General features: G+C 42.8%; 1 protein-coding gene across 2 annotated transcripts in view; it reads right to left on the bottom strand.

Annotated features, from left to right (window-relative positions):
* The window catches only part of CA10 (carbonic anhydrase 10), a 494312-nt gene that overhangs the window by 23453 nt on the left and 447907 nt on the right, over positions 1-22952 (bottom strand). For both annotated transcript variants that reach the window (XM_077251361.1, XM_077251360.1), the window contains one exon: positions 1659-1833. In XM_077251361.1, the coding sequence (XP_077107476.1) occupies positions 1659-1833 (175 nt within the window). The remainder of the gene's footprint in view (positions 1-1658; positions 1834-22952) is intronic.

Raw genomic sequence — 22952 nt, 5'->3', positions numbered from 1 at the left:
GTCACTTCCATGCCGGTCAACATTGTAATCAGAAGCTTTTCTGTGCATGTTCCTGCTGCTAGACAACTCCCAGCTAAGTTGGACTTAGTCCTTGTTTGTTTTTGCATTTTGTTCCAGTTCACAGCTGTAGTTTCGTTTCTGTGTCTGGAAAGCTCTTGTGATCTGAAATTGCCACTCTGATGTTATGAGTTAATACTAGAGTCTTAAAGTAATTTCAGGATGGTATTTTGATAGGGTTTTCAGCTGACCATGAAAGTGCCCTTTCTGTCTTCCTGCTATCTAGTAAGCGGACCTCAATTTTGCTAAACCTATTTTCATACTACGTTTGTCATTTCATCTAAAATCACCGCCAATATTTGTGGGGGCCTCTGTCTGCCTTTCGGGGAAATTTCTCTAGAGGTGAGCCAGGACTATATTTTCCTCTGCCAGGATTAGTTAGTCCTCCGGCCGGCGCTGGGCGTCTAGGGATAAAACGCAGGCTACGCTACCCGGCTACTGTTAGTTGTGCGGCAGGTTTAGTTCATGGTCAGTTTAGTTTCCATCCTTCCAAGAGCTAGTTCGTATGTTTGCTGGGCTATGTTCTCTTGCCATTGAGAACCATAACAGTCCTACATCCAACATCAAATGTCTGTGGTTAGTAATAGTCATGTGGTGAGCTAAAGCTTCTGGAAATCAAAAAATATAGAAAACTAAACTTTATATACCACAGGGTAAACCTTCATGAAGGGCACAACACACAAAGAGACCCATTTATCAAAGAGATGGGAAAGACTCTGAGATTCGTTCTGTATTTAGTTATGGTACTTTCTGTTCTTCAGTAAATATCTTCCATCTGTGAAATATCGTATTTTTCAGATTATAAGATGCATTTCCCCCTCCCAATTTGGGAGGAAAATGGGGGTGAGTCTCATAATCCAAAGGTAGCTTACCAGGGGGGTGGCTGTGGTGGAGCGGGGTCACAGAAGGCCAGGTCGTTGCTTCAGTAGGCCGACAGCGGCAGGAGTGGGGCGATGCTGCAGGCTCTGGGCTGAGATAAGGGGGTGTCCCAATGGCGTAAGGCTGTGGGCCCTGGGCTCTCAAAAGATGTTGGCGGTGAGAGAAATCCTCTTCCTGTTGATTTCCCTGTGATGGACTCTGGGAATATGGGCGTCGAAGGCGGCGCATGAGGAGATGTAGATCTCACTCCGGTGGCCATTTTCCCTGAGCTCACAGCAGGGAAATCAAGCGGAAGGGGACTTCGCTCACCACCGACATCTTGTGAGAGCCTAGAGCCCGTAGACTTTCACCTCTGGGACATCCCCTCCTTCCAAGCCGGGGCTCCAGCATCACCACAACCCTGCCGCTAGCCTCCTGAAGCAGCAACCATGCCTCCTGTGACCCTGCTCCTCCGCTGCCCCCCTCCCGGTTAGCTGCAGTAAAATTGGACTATAAGATGCACCCCCATTTTAATTAATAAAATGTTTTGCCTAATTTCCTCCCCAAAATTTGTGGTGCATCATATGGTTTTGTGCATCTTATAGTCTGCAAAATATGGTATGTAATTTCCTGGCCATGCTACAAAACAAAAAACTGGACATTATATATGTTTGTTACCATCATCAATTCATTTTGTATACAGAATATTGCTATTATAATACACCAAGGTGAAAGGGTCTTACCTTTATATTGTAGCTTCTGAGCCCTGTTGTTTGGACAGTCTTTCCCTTGTAAACTGAAATTAATATTAGTTCTGATGCAGCGGTTGTTCAGGGGTTGAACTGGTCTGAAGTTATCACTCATGCTTGAAAATATCTGGGATGGCTGGTTTTGGCTTAGTAGTCTTAAAGAATGCATCTTAAAGAAAAAAATATGATGTATTTAGTTTTGCATAATGAACTCTTTAGATATCTATATTAAATGTGATTTTACCTATTAAAAGTGTAAGATATAAGTAATGGTATAAAAACTCCGTAAACAAAGTTAAGTCATTGATTGTATGGTAAACGTCTATGATGGTCTGTTAAACTAAAGGTTTAATTACTCGAACAGATAATGAATGATGCGATCATAACTCATGACTGGTAAATGATGTCAGACAAGTGTTTATATATTATTATTATTATTATTATTATTTATTATTATAGCGCCATTTATTCCATGTCGCTTTACATGTGAGGAGGGGTATACTTAATAAAAACAGGTACAATAATCTTGAACAATACAAGTCACAACTGGTACAGGAGGAGAGAGGACCTTGCCCGCGAGGGCTCACAATCTACAAGGGATGGGTGAGGATACAGTAGGTGAGGATAGAGCTGGTCATGCAGCGGTTTGGTCGATCGGTGGTTACTGCAGGTTGTGGGCTTGCCGGAAGAGGTAGGTCTTCAGGTTCTTTTTGAAGGTTTCGATGGTAGGTGAGAGTCTAATATGTTGTGGTAGAGAGTTCCAGAGTAGGGGTGATGCGCGAGAGAAATCTTGTATGTGATTGTGGGAAGAGGAGATAAGAGGGGAGTAGAGAAGGAGATCTTTTGAGGATCGGAGGCTGCGTGCAGGATAGTACCGGGAGACGAGGTCACAGATGTATGGAGGAGACAAGTTGTGGATGGCTTTGTATGTCATGGTTAGGCTTTTGTAGTGGAGTCTCTGGGTAATGGGGAGCCAGTGAAGGGATTGACAGAGGGGAGAGGCCGGGGAATAGCGGGGGGACAGGTGGATTAGTCGGGCAGCTGAGTTTAGAATAGATTGGAGGGGTGCGAGAGTGTTAGAGGGGAGGCCACAGAGCAGGAGGTTACAGTAGTCGAGGCGGGAGATGATGAGGGCATGGACTAGGGTTTTTGCAGATTCTTGGTTTAGGAATGTACGGATCTGTGAAATGTTTTTGGGTTGAAGGCGGCAGGAAGTGGAAAGGGCTTGGATATGCAGTTTGAAGGAGAGATCAGTGTCGAGGATTACCCCGAGACAGCGAGCTTGTGGGACTGGGGAGAGTGGGCAGCCGTTTACTGTAATGGATAGGTTCGTTGGGGGGGGTCGCGTGAGATGGGGGAAAGACAATGAATTCTGTTTTGTCCATGTTAAGTTTTAGAAATCTAGCAGAGAAGAAGGCTGAGAATCCTGAATTGGTGAATAACGCTCATTATGTTGTAACATTGTGCACTGTGTTCACACAGATAATCTGAAGTGTAAGTGTGTTCAACATTCAAATCCCATAAGTGATGCTATTTATTTTGTTACATGAATTCATAAACTATTGAACAAACTTTCCCATTGATGTCGTGCAAAGAAAATGTATTTAAAATAGTGATAAAACGTTTGTTTGCAACACTGTCGACGGGGCCCCTGCATGGTGTCCCCTTCCCCCTCCATGCAGGGATGCCCCAATCCTGCTGCGTTTTCTCCCGGCGTGTCCCTCCTGCTACCTCCTGCTTTCAGTGTGTGCGTGCTGCAGTCCGGCGGCGTGCCCACGCTTCTCCGTTCTTAGAGGGGCAGTGCGCGCATTATGCTAAATGCTCTCAGCCTAGTGTTGAGAGGCATTTAGCATAAGTAGTACATCTGCCTGATGGCTTCCAGCAAATTGCTGGGAGGCATCTTGTATAGAAGACTCCCTCTCCCCTAGGGAGTCGCAAAGCAACTTAGCGAATCATTAGTTAGCAAGGTGTATTGCTAATGAGTTGTGAGGTCCCCTGGTTCCGGTGTGGCCAGAGCCTGAACATTATCCCCTGGTCACGGTGTGGTCAGTCCTATGTCCATAGTTTCCTGGTCCCGAAGCGGCCAGTGCCTGAATCTTGTCCCCTGATCCCAAAACAGCCAGCGCCTGAACCCTGCCCCCTGGTCCAGGAGGAGCTAGTGCCTGAACCTCATCCCCTGGTCCTAGAGCGGCCAGTGCCTGAACCCTGTACCCTGGTCCCGGAGCAGCCAGTGCCTCAACATTGTCCCCTGGCCCTGGAGCGATCAGTCCTGTTCCCGAATTTCCCTGGTCCCAGTGAGGCCAGTGCATGAACACTATTTCTTGGTCCATGAGTGGCCTGACCCTGACCCTGAATCCTAGACCGGCATGTCTGAACTAAGTCATAAAGTAGTGTCAGCATACCTGACCCCTGGGGTCAGCAGCTGCAGTACCGGGTTCTGCCCAGGAATGGTACCTGGTGGTTACCTGCCGCACAAGCCTGATCTCACCACTAGTTAGTCGCTTAGTTACACCCCTTCCTGGGTAGGCCTGGTCTTGTAGCACAGTGGGCCCACAAATCCACGACTGAGCGTAACAGTCTGCTCGGGGCAGCCATGACTGCAGCATTGTTAATCAATTTCACAGTTTTGTATGAACATTTGCAATAATAATGAATTTGTAGTCGCTTCAATTGTTACTGAACAATTTCATTGGAATCCATAAAACCAACCACATACCTATTTAGGATTTGAGTTTTGACTCTTATGCCGGTCAAATAGCTTAACAAACGAACTATCCCCATTTACAATATACAATTTTACAGTACACAATTTTTGAAAACTAAACCAGTGTTTTTGGACCATGGTTAAATCACTGATCTGAATCATATTACACAATTATCGTGACCGATGGGTCATTAGCTTTAAAATCTGACAGATAATTGGCCAATGTAAGGCTGGTTTCACATTTGGGGACGAGGGCTTTGCGGAGGGCTGCGTAGTTCCTCTGTAAAGCCACGCCCCTCTTCCTTCAGCTCCGCCTACATCGGTATGCATCCTGCGTACCCTATCTTTAACATTGGGTACGCAGGCCATGCGGATGTATGCAGATGCCTCTGCATGCGTCGTCTTGACACTGTGCTGACCTGTGTCAAAAGCAACATGTTAGGATTTTGTTGATTTCGGCGCAGCTTTAAAACGACGCATGCAGAGGCATCCGCATACATCTGCATGGTCTGCGTACCCAATGTTAAAGATAGGGTACGCAGGACGCATACCGACGTAGGCGGAGCTGAAGGAAGAGGCACGGCAGTGGGTGGGGCTTCACAGAGGAAGAAGGCTTTCGTCCTCAGCCCTGTCAAACGCTAGTGTGAAACTTGCCTAAATGAGCCATAAATTTAGTCCTGTCCTCTACTGGATTGTTTACAGGAGCATAAGGAGGAATTTATGTGTAACATGTCAAAGACCTGTGTGCCTCTAACTTTGTGTGTATCAGTCATAAGTCTCATGAAGGAAAACTTGACTTTCTGACCACATTTAACAACATTTCTTAATTTGGTTCTGTGTTAAAAGTGAAAATTTAATCTTGGCAGTAAAGGTTTGCATATGGATGGATACAAGTATACAATGAATTCAAATCATACAGAGGGTTTTCCAGTCTATCAAAGTTATTGATTGAGTGGCCATTGTTGATGTGTTGAGGTCAGAACCAGGAAGCGTAGACCAGCAAGGGCAGGGTAAGCACCAGAGGTGGATTAGTAAGAGTAGGCTTAATTTATTTTACTGTTAAGCGGTCTGAGCCCTTTTACATCTAATTTTGTTCTGTTGGAAAACTTTTTACAGTTTGGGAACAAATATGGTATATTGAACAAAATAAGGGATTTCTAAATAGGTTGTCCACTTTGACACAACGACAAGTTGTCGGCCATGTGGTGTCCTTCTTTTCAAACTCTAAATAATCATCTGTAGTCAGTGGTGGAACCCAGCAGCAAATGTTTCTCTTCCTAATAGCACAACTCCAGAGGGAAAAGAAAAATAATATTATGACCATTGTAGAATTATTTTGTTCAAAATTCAGATTCCGTTCTTTCGAAGATATACCAAGTCTCTGGTTATAAAGCTAATATGTACAGTGGTATCCAAAAAACCTTTACAAAAAATGTGCAAAGCTCCAAAAAAAGTAACTAAGTATATTTCAATAATTAACAATGATTAAAAACAATTGGTAGACACAAAACGTCAAACATATAATATCATACAATAGTTTGATAGGCCATGGCACCACACTCCCAGGTGCATAGACAAAATAGTGAAAAATCAAAATAATTGGTACCAAATCATTGGGGACGGCTACTTGAAGCAATAAGAGCCCAAAATGATCAATGCTTTCAAGTAGTATTAATAATAAAGTGAGGGGATGACCCATAAATGGAGTACAAACACAGTGGTATCAATAAGACCTCTCCTGTAAAGGATGCACCCGAAACGCGTTTTGCATCAAGCTTTTTCTTCCTATTTAGACTTTTAGTAAATATTTCCACTTGTTCATTTTCTGATTACTAACTGTGACTGTAGGGCTTTTACTGTAGGCAAAGATATAGGCCAGTCTAGCGTTTTAAATCAACACAGCTCCTCCTGAAACATTACATTCTCATGCACCATATAACACTGAACAGTACGTAATGTCCTTGTAGGTAATTACACTGAATCTATAACAACCTACATGACAACAGTTCCCTTGGCAATATCTATGTATGGTGGATCTAAAAGTAGACATTTATGCTGCTCTGGATGATTACTCAGGTAAAGTATATATTGAGGGTTCAGTAGCTTGATAGTCCACTTGTCAGCACTATGGTGCTTTATGTACATATTATGCCTCCATAGAAAGATACATAGCCTTATAAAAAGATTCCAATTTGCAGTTAATTAAATTTTATGTAAGTCAGTTGATGTTTATGGGCCCCAAATGACCAGTTCGGCTCTGTGACAAGTCTCAGCCAGCCAGCAATTTCTACAACGTTACCATTCTTCATCGCTTCCCTAAAGATTTTTTCATTTGCTGGTAAACAATTTTCAGCAGATTCCTTTAAGTGTGTCAGCCATTTTGTGATTATTAGTCAAAAACTGGATGACTCATTAGTAAAAAAAAAAAAAAATGCTCTTATTTTCCACTGTTGTAATTAATACATTATTCTTCTTTCTCTCTTAAAATAGGCCTTTCAATGGATTTTTGTAATTTAAATTGAATATTTCCTCCAATTGACGTTGCTCCATTGATTCTGGAACTGTATGTTTGGGCTAGCGGAACGCACCAAGTAAATAGAGATGTTTATTATAATGGGTGCGTTCGCAGCCCGGGGTCCACCGTGCAGGAGGAACCAGCTGCTAGCGAATGGCAGCACTGTTTGGCAGTATAGACTAGCTCTGTTACTCCACAGAGTAGCCGTGAAAGGGGAAGCACTGCGCCCTGTTAGCCTCACAGGAGCACAAGCTTACTGCCAAGCTGATAGCAGTCAGTGGTTATGCAACATGCAATCTCCTCACCGGAGAAGCCGGTATTCTAGGGGCATATTTGAGCCGGGTCCCTGAACACACTCATACAATCTCCTCACCGGAGGTGCCGGTATTCTAGGGGCTTATTTCAGCCGGGTCCCTAAACACACTCATGCATAACCACACTGGCGCAAAGCACATATATGAATTGATACTAGCGCATGGCCGTGCGGCCATGCGAGCCTTATATAGCTGCAGCAAGAAAAAGACCTTCCTAGAAGGACCAATGAGAGACTGCCATACCTGAGCATGTGACCCTAAATCTCCACTGAGAGATCTTGCCCTGGGCATGCTCAGTGTGTGCAAAGCAGGACTTAGTCCTAGCACCTACAGGACCTTCCTGAAGGGACCAATGGGCTTAGCTGCAGTATCTGACCATGTGACCCTCGATCTCCACTGAGAGATCTTACTCAGGGCATGCTCAGAACGAGAAAAGCAGGACTTAGTCCCAGAAGCGTCTGCTCGCCGCTGCCCAGCACTGACTTCAATGGCAGAAGCAGGAAAAGCAGCAGTAACTCTTTGTACAGAGTGGGACTGAGCAAGACGCTGGGACCGACGTCTCCACTGAGCAGGCTCCACTGCGGCAGGAGAAAAATGGGAGACCGCAGCGGAGATGGCCCGAGATTCCCCCTGTGCAGAGGCAGGAACTCGACCCCTAACATTGTATTTCTATTTCTTTTGTGTAGCTCCAATTCAAAGTTATGCCCCCTGAAAATAAAGATGCAAATTTACTCTGTGACAAGTGGGCAAAAACTTCTCTGTGGGGCGTGTGCTTTGCCTCCTCTGATTCTGACCAATCAATACACAGCCACGCCCACAGGGAGGTTCTGTAATACAAGTCCAGTTGGTTGAAGAATAAATTTGCTATTTATTACCAGGGGGTATAACTTTGGAATGGATGAGAACAGAAGAAATAGACAAACTGTTCCAGAATCAGTGGAATAACGCCAATTGGAGGAGGTATGCAATTTAAATTTCAAAATGAAATATAAGGTTCTCTTTAAAGGGAACCTACCACCCCGTTTTTTAAAAATTAGATAAAAATAGTGTGAAATAGGGGCAGAGCTGGGCTTTACATTAGGGCCTTTTCGGTGCCTTTACACCCCCGTTAGGCTGCCCAAATACCTTAGTGAAGTGGCCGTTTTCTGCTGTCACTCAAGTGGGTCAGGTCGGATGGGCGTGGTCACAGCGCTGTTTGTCCCCCAGGATCCTGCTCATCATTACGTTGGTGGCGTAGTGGTGTGCGCATGTCCAAAGAAGATCCACTGCCCAGGAGATGAATAACGGCGCGGTCTTCGCTATTCAGCCGTTTACCGGTGGGCGCGGCCATCTTTCCTGTGGCCGCGCCTGCGCAGATGGAGCGCTCTGCTGCCCGGGACTTCAGGAAAATGGCCGCCGCGATCTCCATCTGCGCACGCGCGGAATCCCGCGGCCATTTTCCTGAAGTCCCGGGCAGCAGAGCGCTCCATCTGCGCAGGCGCGGCCACAGGAAAGATGGCCGCGCCCACCGGTAAACGGCTGAATAGCGAAGACCGCGCCGTTATTCATCTCCTGGGCAGTGGATCTTCTTTGGACATGCGCACACCACTACGCCACCAACGTAATGATGAGCAGGATCCTGGGGGACAAACAGCGCTGTAACCACGCCCATCCGACCTGACCCACTTGAGTGACAGCAGAAAACGGCCACTTCACAAAGGTATTTGGGCAGCCTAACGGGGGTGTAAAGGCACCGAAAAGGCCCTAATGTAAAGCCCAGCTCTGCCCCTATTTCACACTATTTTTATCTAATTTTTAAAAAACGGGGTGGTAGGTTCCCTTTAATTAGTTAAATTGGTTTGTGAATCTTGCCAATTACTGTTCTAAATGAATTGTGTCAATTGGAAACTAACCATTCAGAATACAAATGGCCCATTGATTACCCATTTTTTAGCAAATTAGGTGACTGAAACTCCACCAATCAACCATGGTTGACAGGTTATGGTGTGAACACATTAAAGGGCTGTGCAGCGCATATATTACACTTGTGATAGTGATGCAGAATCTTAATAGTGTGTAATGTACTCACTGTTAGTATTTTACGGTTTCCACATTCTTGGCAATCATCATATGTGATTCACATACTTTCAGTCAAGTGCTGACTGCTTTCTCTTCTATCACTAGTCTTAAAGCAGCACACCCATCAAATGTTTTATCCTCGTAACAAATTGCAGTCATCATGTTACATAGCACTGTGTACTTACAATTGCTCATGTTGCCTTTCTACACTATCATTTGATGTCTACACATTAGGTCTATGACATCGTGTGATTAAAAACTGAATAGAAGAATCCTACTAAGCTCTTTGTAGAAACAGGGAGTCTGTATGAGTCATGAGTCCCTGCAAAATCCCTGGCAGGGGAAGGCGTGGAGATGCAGCATCAGGAGATGAAGAGGGGAATGACTCATGCAGGGAAAAGAGACTTCTTTTCGCAGAGAAGAGAAAAAAAGAAGAATTAGCTGGGTAGAAAGGCAAAATGAGCAATTGTAAGTACACGGTGCTATATTATATGATGATTGCAATATACTAGGAGGAAAAAGACTTTGATGGGAGGGGGAGGGTTTCTTTATCTGGTAGAAGTGGAAGAAAAAGCAATTTGCTGGAGCCGGTCGGGGGTCACTTTTTTAATAAAAGTCTATGAGAGCTTCATTCTGGCCTCATTTTGGCTCTCGTCGACTTCCGACCAGTCAGAAGCTGTGCTCACAAGATGGTGTCGCGGGATCGGAGTGGCTTTGGTAAAAGGTGAAGCTGCAAGTAAGGTGAGTAAAAGAACAAGGGCAGAGGGCTTACATTTAAAACGCCACTCCAGGGATGAAAATAAAATAAAATGCCAGAGTGGTGCTTTAAACATACTGTATATCGGACTTATGAGAATTGCAAATAGAAAACATTGAGATTACATTTGAAAGAAGCTGAAGATATAAAGTGTAGATTTTTTTCGCAATTTTCTCATCTAGAGTCTAGACCACCTGCTCTTATTTTATTGCTGTAACCCTCTACTTTATGATGGTTTTTACTTTCTTTAATGTTATTTTGCCTTCTGATGTTGGTAAAACTAAATGCAGATGTTTACACAAAATTACATTTACACAATAAAGCTGCTAGCAATTATTTCACCCTGACAACATGGACGCCTTTGTGCATAAAATTATGTCTGTACACTGTGTATACAGCCAGGTGCAATCAAGACGTATTCATCACATCTGATTATTTACCTCGCTCTAAGTCACTTCTGTTTTAGCTGCCATTATCTAGACAGCTGTGTTGAATTCCGATGCTTTTTGTTGTATATAAATGTTTACGTGGGCAGTGGAATTTGTATTTCTAATTCCTGTACATCATACAGCCAGGTTGGCTTTAATTAATTTGTTGTACTTTATTAATTGTATTATTTTTCGGCATGATCAACACCGCTTAATTGACTTGTTTTTATTTGATTATGTAATTTGTAAAGTTGGCTAATTCTTACTCTTATTATAATTCAGTGTGGAAAAGCAGGTTCACTTTAGGAGGACTGTATAATTTTGTAGAAAATTGAAGCCAAGTTGTATATCAGTTAAAATTTAACGCATAAACTCTACTTTATAGCAAATTTTCCAGCTCGAATTTACAACATACAGTAAAAAAGCAAGGTTCGTTCAACAATCTGTTATATAACTTAATCAACTTCAGATTAACAAGCAAACCAAAAACTGAAAATTGTTCATTACACAATACTTCCAAAATTCCAAAATTTACTGTCCTCATTAATGTCAGAATGAGCCTGGAGTAAATCTTGCAGCATATTTTATGATTTGTTTTTTTATAAAGTTTTCAATTTAGTTATAAACTTTAAGGAATCCAAGAAGTATTATTTCTCCTTGCGGAGAGGGACATGTTAAGCATGCTGAGATGAGGAGATTAAAATCCGCAATGCTCTTCTGGGAAATATGCAAATTGTCTCTTCTGTTATGATCCCAGTGGCTTAGGATCACAAATCTAACCAGCTAAGTCAGAGATAATAGGACGAGCTCTGGGGATGTGGTAACTGGACTGACCGCAAACCTGATCCTAACCAAACACACTAAAGGTAGCCGTGGAACGTTTCCTGAAATCCTAGACGTCTCTTCACGGCCTGAGAAACTGACTACCCCTAAAGAGAAAGTAAAGACCTCACTTGCCTCAGAGAAATAACCCCAAAGATATAGAAGCCCCCCACAAATAATAACGGTGAGTCAAGAGGAAAAGACAAACGCAGAGATGAAACAGATTAAGCAAATGAGGCCCGCTAACGCTAGATAGCAGAAAATAGCAAGGGATCTGTGCGGTCAGTAGAAAACCCTATGCAAAAATATCCACGCAGAGAATGCGAGAACCCCCACCCCAACTAACGATGTGTGGGGAGCAACTCAGCACCCCAGAGCACCAGCAAGCAGGGAAATCACATATTAGCAAGCTGGACTAAACACATCATATACTAGGACACATCTTGAACACAGATGAGCAAAAATAAGCAAACAAAACTTAGCTTCTCTTGGAGAGACTGATAACGGATGTAGACAGGAGCAAACAGAATAGCACTGAATACAACGACAGCAGGCATAGACTGAGAGTCCAAGTGAGCTTAAATAGAAAACCAGCCCACAGATAACGAGACAGCTGATGCCAGTCACAAACCTGCAGAAAGACAGCACTCACACAGTACCACTTGTGACCACTAGAGGGAGCCCAGAAATAGAGTTCACAACAGTACCCCCCCCCTTGAGGAGGGGTCACCGAACCCTCATCAAGACCCCCAGGGCAATCAGGATGAGCCGCATGGAAGGCACGAACCAAATCGGCCGCATGAACATCAGAGGCGACAACCCAGGAATTATCCTCCTGACCATAGCCCTTCCACTTAACTAAATACTGAAGCCTCCATCTGGAAATACGAGAATCCAAGATCTTCTCCACCACGTACTCCAATTCGCCCTCAACCAGCACCGGAGCAGGAGGCTCAACAGAAGGAACCACAGGCACCACATACCTCCGCAACAAAGACCTGTGGAACACATTATGAATGGCAAACGATGCTGGGAGGTCCAAACGAAAAGACACCGGGTTAAGGATTTCCAAAATCTTATAAGGACCAATGAAGCGAGGCTTGAATTTAGGAGAGGAAACCTTCATAGGAACATACCGAGAAGACAGCCATACCAAATCCCCGACACGAAGTCGGGGACCCACACCGCGACGGTGGTTGGCAAAGCGCTAAGCCTTCTCCTGTGACAACTTCAAATTGTCCACCACATGGTTCCAAATCTGCTGCAACCTATCCACCACAGAATCCACCCCCGGACAGTCAGAAGGCTCAACCTGACCTGAGGAAAAACGAGGATGAAAACCAGAATTGCAGAAAAAAGGCGACACCAAAGTAGCAGAACTAGCCCGATTATTAAGGGCAAACTCGGCCAATGGCAAAAAAGTCACCCAATCATCCTGATCAACAGAAACAAAACATCTCAAATAAGTTTCCAAGGTCTGATTAGTTCGCTCGGTTTGGCCATTCGTCTGAGGATGGAAGGCCGATGAAAAAGACAAATCAATGCCCATCTTAGCACAAAAGATCCACCAAAATCTGGACACAAACTGGGATCCTCTGTCAGACACAATATTTTCAGGGATGCCGTGCAAGCGAACCACATTCTGAAAAAATAGAGGAACCAAATCGGAGGAGGAAGGCAACTTAGGCAAGGGCACCAAATGGACCATTTTGGAAAAACGATCACACACCACCCAGATGACAGACATTCTCTGAGAGACTGGAAGATCCGAAATAAAATCCATGGAAATGTGCGTCCAAGGCCTCTTCGGGACAGGCAAAGGCAAAAGCAAACCGCTGGCACGAGAACAGCAAGGCTTAGCCCGAGCACAAATCCCACAGGACTGCACAAAGGAACGCACATCCCGCGACAAGGAAGGCCACCAGAAGGACCTAGCCACCAAATCCCTGGTACCAAAAATCCCAGGATGGCCTGCCAACACCGAAGAATGAACCTCGGAAATAACTCTGCTGGTCCATCTATCTGGGACAAACAGTCTCTCTGGTGGGCAACGGTCAGGTCTATCCACCTGAAATTTCTGCAGCACTCGTCGCAAATCTGGGGAAATGGCAGACAAAATCACTCCCTCTCTGAGGGATACCAGCCGGCTCTGAAACTCCCGGAGAGTCAGGCACAAAACTCCTAGAAAGAGCATCAGCCTTCACGTTCTTCGAACCAGGCAGGTACGAGACCACGAAATCGAAACGGGAGAAAAACAACGACCAACGAGCCTGTCTAGGATTCAGCCGCTTGGCAGACTCGAGATAAATCAGATTTTTGTGATCATTCAAGACCACCACACGATGCTTAGCTCCCTCGAGCCAATGTCGCCACTCCTCAAATGCCCACTTCATAGCCAACAACTCCCGATTACCAACATCATAATTCCGCTCGGCAGGCGAAAACTTTCTTGAAAAGAAAGCACAAGGCTTCATCACAGAGCAATCAGAGCTTCTCTGCGACAAAACAGCCCCTGCTCCAATCTCAGAAGCATCAACCTCGACCTGAAAAGGAAGAGAGACATCAGGCTGACACAAAACTGGAGCCGAAGAAAACCGGCGCTTCAGCTCCCGAAAGGCTTCCACGGCCGCAGGAGACCAATTAGTCACATCAGAACCCTTCTTGGTCAAATCCATCAAGGGTTTAACCACGCCAGAAAAATTAGCAATGAAGCGACGGTAAAAATTAGCAAAACCCAAAAACTTCTGAAGACTCTTAACAGATGTAGGCTGAGTCCAGTCATGAATAGCCTGGACCTTGACTGGGTCCATCTCAATAGTAGAAGGAGAAAAAATAAAACCCAAAAAGGAAACCTTCTGTACTCCGAAGAGACATTTTGAGCCCTTCACAAATAAGGCATTAGCACGCAGGACCTGAAATACCATCCTGACCTGCTTCACATGGGACTCCCAGTCCTCAGAAAAGACCAAAATGTCATCCAGATACACAATCATAAATTTATCCAGATATTCTTGGAAGATGTCATGCATGAAGGACTGGAACACAGAAGGAGCATTAGAGAGTCCAAAAGGCATCACCAAGTACTCAAAATGGCCTTCGGGCGTATTAAATGCTGTTTTCCATTCATCCCCCTGCTTAATACGCACAAGGTTATACGCACCACGAAGATCTATCTTGGTGAACCAACTGGACCCCTTAATCCGAGCAAACAGATCAGACAACAATGGCAAAGGATCCTGAAATTTGACCGTGATTTTATTTAGAAGACGATAATCTATACAAGGTCTCAGAGAACCATCCTTATTGGCAACAAAAAATAATCCTGCACCAAGAGGGGAGGAGGACGGGTGAATATGTCCCTTCTCTAAAGACTCCTTTATATAACTCCGCATTGCGGCATGTTCTGGTACAGACAAATTAAAAAGTCGTCCCTTAGGGAACTTACTACCAGGAATCAAATTTATAGCACAATCACAATCCCTGTGAGGAGGCAGGGCACCGGATCTGGGCTCATTAAATACATCCTGGTAGTCCGACAAAAACTCAGGGACCTCAGAAGGAGTGGAAGAAGCAATTGACACCAAAGGAGCATCGCCATGAATCCCCTGGCAACCCCAACTTGAAACAGACATAGCTTTCCAATCCAGAACTGGATTATGGGCCTGCAGCCATGGCAGACCCAAAACGACAACATCATGCAGATTATGCAGCACAAGAAAGCGAATCACCTCCTGATGTACAGGAGTCATGCCATGGCCACTTGAGTCCAATACTGAGGCTTATTCTCAGCCAATGGTGTAGCATCAATACCCCTCAGTGGAATAGGGAATTCCAAAGGCTCCAGGACAAAACCACAGCGCCTGGCAAACGACAAATCCATCAGGTTCAGGGCAGCACCTGAATCCACAAAAGCCATAACCGAGTAGGATGACAACGAACAAATTAAAGTAACAGACAAAATGAATTTAGGCTGTATAGTACCAACGGTGACAGATTTAGCGATTTTTTTTTTACGCGCTTAGAGCATGCTGAGATAACATGAGTTGAATCACCACAGTAAAAGCACAACCCATTTTGACGTCTATGATTTTGCCGCTCAATTCTGGTCAGAATTCGGTCACATTGCATAGTCTCAGGTCTCTGTTCAGAAAACACCGCCAGATGGTGCGTAGATTTGCGCTCCCGCAAACGCCGATCAATCTGAATGGCCAAAGCCATTGAGTCACTCAGACTTGCAGGCGTGGGGAACCCCACCATAACATTCTTAATGGCTTCAGAAAGACCTTCTCTGAAATTTGCAGCCAGGGCACACTCATTCCATTGAGTAAGCACCGACCATTTCCGAAATTTTTGACAATACACCTCAGCTTCATCCTGGCCCTGAGAGAGAGCCAGCAAGGCCTTTTCTGCCTGGTTCTCAAGATTAGGTTCCTCATAAAGCAATCCAAGTGCCAGAAAAAACGCATCCACATTCAGCAATGCAGGATCTCCCGGCGCCAGGGAGAAAGCCCAATCTTGAGGGTCGCCACGTAACAGGGAGATAACAATTCTAACTTGCTGAGCGGAATCACCAGAGGAATGAGGTCTCAAAGAAAGAAATAATTTACAATTATTCTTAAAATTCAGGAACCTAGATCTATCTCCAGAAAACAACTCAGGAATAGGTACTTTTGGCTCAGACATAGGACTGTGAACAACAAAATCCTGAATGCTTTGCACCCTTGCAGCAAGATGATCCACACTAGAAGTCAGACTCTGAATATCCATGTCTGCAGCTGAACTCAAAGCCACCCAGAGATTAAGGGGATGAGAGAAGCTGGACAGACTGCAGCAAAGGGAGAGGAAAAAAAAAAATTGTACTCAGGACTTCTCTTATCCCACTTCTGCGATGCATTAAACACTTTTCAGGCCTGCTGTACTGTTATGATCCCAGTGGCTTAGGATCACAAATCTAACCAGCTAAGTCAGAGATAATAGGACGAGCTCTGGGGATGTGGTAACTGGACTGACCGCAAACCTAATCCTAACCAAACACACTAAAGGTAGCCGTGGAACGTTTCCTGAAATCCTAGACTTCTCTTCACGGCCTGAGAAACTGACTACCCCTAAAGAGAAAGTAAAGACCTCACTTGCCTCAGAGAAATAACCCCAAAGATATAGAAGCCCCCCACAAATAATAACGGTGAGTCAAAAGGAAAAGACAAACACAGAGATGAAACAGATTAAGCAAATGAGGCCCGCTAACGCTAGATAGCAGAAAATAGCAAGGGATCTGTGCGGTCAGTAGAAAACCCTATGCAAAAATATCCACGCAGAGAATGCGAGAACCCCCACACCAACTAACGATGTGGGGGGAGCAACTCAGCACCCCAGAGCACCAGCAAGCAGGGAAATCACATATTAGCAAGCTGGAATAAACACATCATATACTAGGACACATCTTGAACACAGATGAGCAAAAATAAGCAAACAAAACTTAGCTTCTCTTGGAGAGACTGATAACGGATGTAGACAGGAGCAAACAGAATAGCACTGAATACAACGACAGCAGGCATAGACTGAGAGTCCAAGTGAGCTTAAATAGAAAACCAGCCCACAGATAACGAGACAGCTGATGCCAGTCACAAACCTGCAGAAAGACAGCACTCACACAGTACCACTTGTGACCACTAGAGGGAGCCCAGAAATAGAGTTCACAACACTCTTCAGAGTGGAAGAGGACTAGAACTCGAGTGCCACCTATTGGAAGTAGCAATCATAAAAGTCAATGTTATCCCTTTAGCGAGCCTTGTCACATGACTCAGGATAAAAGCCAAGGCGAGAAACTAGATTTGCAGACACCGTGTTTCAGAGTACTGCCCCTTGTCAGTCCTCTTCCTCTCTGAAGAGACAATTTCCCAGTGAAGCATTGTGGATTTAAGTCTCCGCATCTCGGAATGCTTAATATGTCACTATTTGCAAGGTGAAATGATACCTCTTGGATCCCGGTTCACCTTTCACACAGCTAAACCAGATCTCACACTTTGCACTGAGGAAGGGCAGTACCCGAAACACGTCTGCAAATTGAGATTCTGAGTCATGTGACAAGGCTTGTTAAAGAGTCAACAATAGGTGGCACTAGAGTTCTAGTCCTCTTCCTCTCTAAAGAGACAATTTGCAAACTTTAAGGAAGACATCTATAGATTGGTATATTTTTATTTCCCTATGATTTTACATTATTAATGTTAGCCATGGGCTGGCTTCACAACACATCGGCACCCTGCAATCATGTTATAGGGGCACTGATGGGAGAATGGAACGATGTGCCTCCCCCTGACGGTGCATGTTAAATGCAGCTGTCAGAGATTGGTAACAGGAAGCAATCAGTTAACAGTACTTGATGGCTGAATAAATCAGCTGTCATGTGTGGGGAAAGATGTGGGCTCGGCGTGGAAGCATGCATCAAAGGCAGTGACATGGCATATGACGTAAGTTTATGTTTTATGTCATGAAGGGGTTAAATCTTCAGCATGTCAATTCTTTTAATGCTTTTCTGCAGCCTTTTTGCAACATTTGTTCGCTCATAGAAAACAATGAGAAAGAGCAAAAACGCAAGCGATCAGGTTTTTCAGTGTTTTTGCAGCATTTTTATTAAACATCTAGTGCAATAAAATGACACGTATTCTGCACCAAAAAATCGCATCTGAAAAACGCCGCAAAAAAGCAGCAGAAATTCATCAAAAACTTTTTTTGAATGCAGCAAGAGAACAGGCTTTGGCTGCAGCAAAAATGCTGCGTGTGAACATAGCCTAATACAGACTACAGACATTATGACCTTAGCAATGTCACTATAGGAATAACGTATGCAACATGCGAAGATAACAAGATAAAGACAACCTTCTTGTATGCTTTCTGGACTGAACTAGCAGAGAACTTTAGAACTTATCGTTAGCTTCTATTTCTAAATTTAAAAAAAAATACCTATTAGATTTTATCACTAATATTGTATGTACTGTATGTGGAAAAATAAAACAGATAAATGTAATAAAAGTGGATGTTCAAGTGTTCTCCATGGATGAAAGGTAGGAACCCAGAATCATTTCTTCTGTTGGGCACAGGAAGCTTTTAGTCGAATACTGGGCGAATCAGGACCTGAGCCAAAATACTAAGCGGTAATGACAAGGATAAAGTGGTATGTAAAGGATACCCCGATACTTAGTGACATGGACGCCTTTGTAAACTTGGTATTCCTCAGTAAGGCATTTGAATTCCATTTCTAATTCACGTTCAATATGTATAACCAGAATACTTAGCCCTGCTATAACATCCCAGAATCTCTGTATTAAGGTCTGGTTTGATGGGTAACAATTGTAAAAGTTGTTCCACAAAGTTAGAAATCTGCTTAAAGTTGGTTTCTTAATATGTTACATTTTGTACTTAATCCAATTTATGTCGCCAGTGTCGGCTATTAAATATGAGCCAGCAGGAGTTTCTGTCTATCTAGATTCAGAACATAATAAAAGACTAATGATAATATCTACCGCCGCAGATTCCCAACAGCTTTTACAGAAATCATTATTAAGCATATTACAATGTAGCCTTTAACCCAAAATACTTTTCACAGCACATCCTTATACTGTATATGGATCAAATTTCTGACATTTCTCTCCTTAATTCAGACCTAAATTAAAGTGTTGGTCTTCTGCTCTCTTTTCTTTTTTTTTGCTGAACACCATTGGAAAGAATGAAAGATTTGAGTAAATTATAATCTACATTCTAATTAAAAAAAGGAATTTCATATAATTTTTTTTTAATTGATCCAACAGGTTAGAGTCCGTACAATAAATTATAAAATATAACTTTTAATAGTATACCTTGATAGCACAAAGCAATAACACAACAATCCATCATTCCAATTCCAAGAGTCAGAAGGTAAATATTCAAGGAAAAAAATAAAAGAATACCTGAGTTTAAAAACAGGAAAAGGAAATGAAGACTTCTCCATTCAATCCCTATGATAACTTTATAATATTAAAGTTGTTGCCGACTACTCAGCTGGTGCTGATTGGCCACAGGGATAGCGTGACATAAGAATGTCATGCAATCCTTGAGAGAGGCAGTATCAACACCGCTGGAACGCCGCCGGCACCGGAAATGGGTATAGGTGTTATTATTTTACTGAGGGGAAGCATAGGGATTCAGAAGGAGTTGTCTGAGCAGTGGACAACCCCTTTAAAAACTATAGTGCTTGTGCTCACATGCGTAATTCCAGAGTAACCTATCAATTTGTACAAAACTGCAGATATAATAACAACTTTCTTTAAAGAAAACCTGTCATGTCCATAAATGCTATTGAGCTGCACATATAGGTTTAATGTATAGGTAAATAACATTTACATTTTGCTCAGCTGGCTTATTGGAGCAGCGGCTACAGGGGGGAAATTAAGTTTATTCTCCCTGCAGCCACTCACTTAAGTCACCATGGTAGTGCAGAGTGCAGATACAGTCACCACTCACTACGCAGTGAGTGCGACGGTAATTACTCCCCTGCTTTTTGATTGGTAGCCTGCTCTGAATATACGCTGCATACAAACACTGCAGGCTGACAATCAATAAGCAGGGAGAGTGATTACAGCACACTCACTATGTAGTAAATGTAAGAGAAATCAAAGGCAGAGTGAAGTAAAAGCTATATGCACATACAGTAATAAATGTAAATACTAATATCTACATATCAATAGTATATGTATATTATGAAAGTTCATATAGACACTTGACCATAATGGGAGAAAGACCACTTAGCCAAACATCAGAAAACCAATAACGGAAAAAGACGAAAAAAGGTCAAAAAATTAAATGATAATATATTTTTTTATACTTTAATGAAAAACAATTAATGTGCAATGGACAGACAACTGGATAAAAGGAGTCACATATAAAATACAAACAAAGTCATAAAATTAAAATACTGTGTGGATGTATAACAAAAATATATATAGGGAGAGAGCTGCTGGATAGCAATGATAAATATGTGCAATAAAAAGTCATAAATAATATATGAAACCATATGTATAACCAATATATAGTGCCAGCCGAATGTTCTCAAACCGACAAAGGCAAATGGCTGGATAACAGGATTGAGAAGTTTATTTTCCCTGTGGACATACATCGATAGGCTTGGTTATAGTGCTAGTCTAAGAAACAGCCATATAAGCATCTGCCTGCTGTGGTCAAACAAAAAGTTAATAAATCAATTGGACATGAGGAAAAGTACGGCACATACCTGACATAATATATAGGCAGCAGATCCCTGGAAATGTACCCACCCAATGGGCAGCGCTAGTATTATTTCACATTTTGTCTTATTAGTGGCATTTTATTTTTATTTGTAATCCATTTCACATTGAAAACTATCTCGCATTCATACCCTATACGTTAGAGCAAGACTTCTCAAAGGTTTCTTTCTTTTTTCTGAGGCCCCACCATCATACAGACCAGGTGATGACAGACCTCACTCTCTGGAGTTCACATCCATACTAAAATAAAAAATTTCTCTCAATTTACTTTTTGTCTCCTAAAATCAAAGCAAAATATAAAATGAGTTATTTATCTTGCTGCAGCCAAAAAAGGACCATGCAGCTTAAAATCACTTTTGTGAAATCGGCCTCCTCAGCTTCACCTCACCAACAACTAGGTAGCACTCCACTAATGAGTCCAGCTCACAGTTCGTGACACGATGGCCAGTTTTAAAGTATTAAGTTATGTTGTACTATGGCAGGAATGAACAACCTGTGTATGCATACAGGCTAAACTAGACCTATTTTCTGGTCCGAAGACATCATGAAGACCATGGCTTGGTTAGTGGACCAACATTATTAGCTCTAATCTTACACCTTGTTAAAATGATTGGGATATTGTTCAGAGAAACAAAGCAAAGATTAGATAATTTACTAAATTTAGAAATAATGATACCAAATACTAATTATTCTACTTGTGTATTTTCAAAGAGCGTTGGATTTTGTCTGGTTGTTTGTGCTTTGTTGAGGCTATATACAGTATGTTTATCGGCTTAATATTCACATAACAATAATGTATTGTCCTAGAAAAATGAATATAGGATTAAGAAAAAGGAAAAAAAAGAAAAAAGGACATGGCTGTAAATAATAGATGATTTGGTAAAATATTTGCAATGTAAATTCTCTTCTCAATAACTGATAGACAAGAGCCCTAGGCAAGAGCCTTCAGTGCCAGAAGGAATCTACTCGGCATCTGCAGTATTTATCTAACTTAATTTTTAAAGTGTAATTCTTTTTTTCTTTCAAAACCAAGATATTTCTGAATAATTCTTCCAATTTCTAAGATAAAAGGAACTGTTTCTATAGGAAAAAGTGCCCCCTAACCTCATCGTTATGACTATTGCAGCTATAATCAGGGTCCTTTTTTAGCATCGGCATCGATGCCAGGCAAGGCACAGTACTGTTAATTTCAAATAAATGAAATAATATTATCACACCGATGATGTCGAAGAAACAGAATTCTTCATTTCCCTCCACAATGGGCAAGAAAATGACTATATTTTTCACTCTACCTGATGCCCTCCATTTGCCTCCTACTATTTTGCTCCCCATGCCACTGCTGATTCCAATATGCAGTGGCATGGAGAGCATAATAGTATGTCTAAATCACACCTTCCCTGCCTTTCCAATAACACCGCAAAGTAAAAGCAGAGGATATGTGGTTCAGAGTTACCACTGAGCTCCGAATTTCATTGTGATGGCTATCTTGGACACAAGAACAACAGAACACCAACCATTGTGGAGCAGGCAGCCAGAAACAAATGGGTAGTGAATATAGTCCTTGAGAAGGGGGTCACTTTAAACACAGAACACTAAAATGCACCAGTATCAAATAAATTGCCAAGGAAAACAATAATTAGTTTACATTTATCAAAGTTTCAGTATATGTTGATATTACCAGGCCTCCTTCAAGGACTACCAGCAAAATTTACCTATATGGGGACACATTTACAACCAACAATCTGTATGAAGAATTACTAAATCCAATAAAATGGATTTGTCTAGGATTAGGCTCACTTCTTTGTCAAGCGTCTTTGAACATCAAGGTCATGGTTTTTATTATCAACTCAATCCATGGCATCAGAGTGAAGAGTCTGATTTCTCCTAAATATATTAACATGTTGTAACAAAATCAGTTGTATAAGCAGGGATAAGTGAGGGCTCGTTCTCAGCTCCTAAATGTGAACACTAGTGATGAGCGAGTGTACTCGTTGCTCGGGTTTTCCCAAGCACACTCGGGTGACCTCAGAGTATTTATGATGGCTCGGAGATTTAGTTTTCATCGCGGCAGCTGAATGATTTACAGCTACCAGCCTGCTTAGTTACATGTGGGGATTCCCCAGCAACCAGGCAGCCCCCACATGTACTTAGGCCGGCTAATAGCTGTAAATCATTCAGCTGCCGGGATGAAAACTAAATCTCCGAGCAGTCATAAATACTCGGAGGTCACCCTAGCGTATTCGGGAAAACCCGAGCAACGAGTACACTCACTCATCACTAGTGAACACGAGTGTTTCTTTTCACTTAGAGCACGTGAATAGGTTAACTGTGACACTAGTCACTACTCATGGATAAACCGTGAGGCTGGGTAAACAAGAAGTCCGAGGATAAAAGCCGAGAGAGTACGTGATAGAC

The sequence above is a fragment of the Ranitomeya variabilis genome, chromosome 4 (genome assembly GCF_051348905.1).
Source record: "Ranitomeya variabilis isolate aRanVar5 chromosome 4, aRanVar5.hap1, whole genome shotgun sequence".
Taxonomy (NCBI): domain Eukaryota; kingdom Metazoa; phylum Chordata; class Amphibia; order Anura; family Dendrobatidae; genus Ranitomeya; species Ranitomeya variabilis.
The sequence above is the reverse complement of the archived record's forward strand: the minus strand, read 5'-3'. Positions and strand labels throughout refer to the sequence as shown.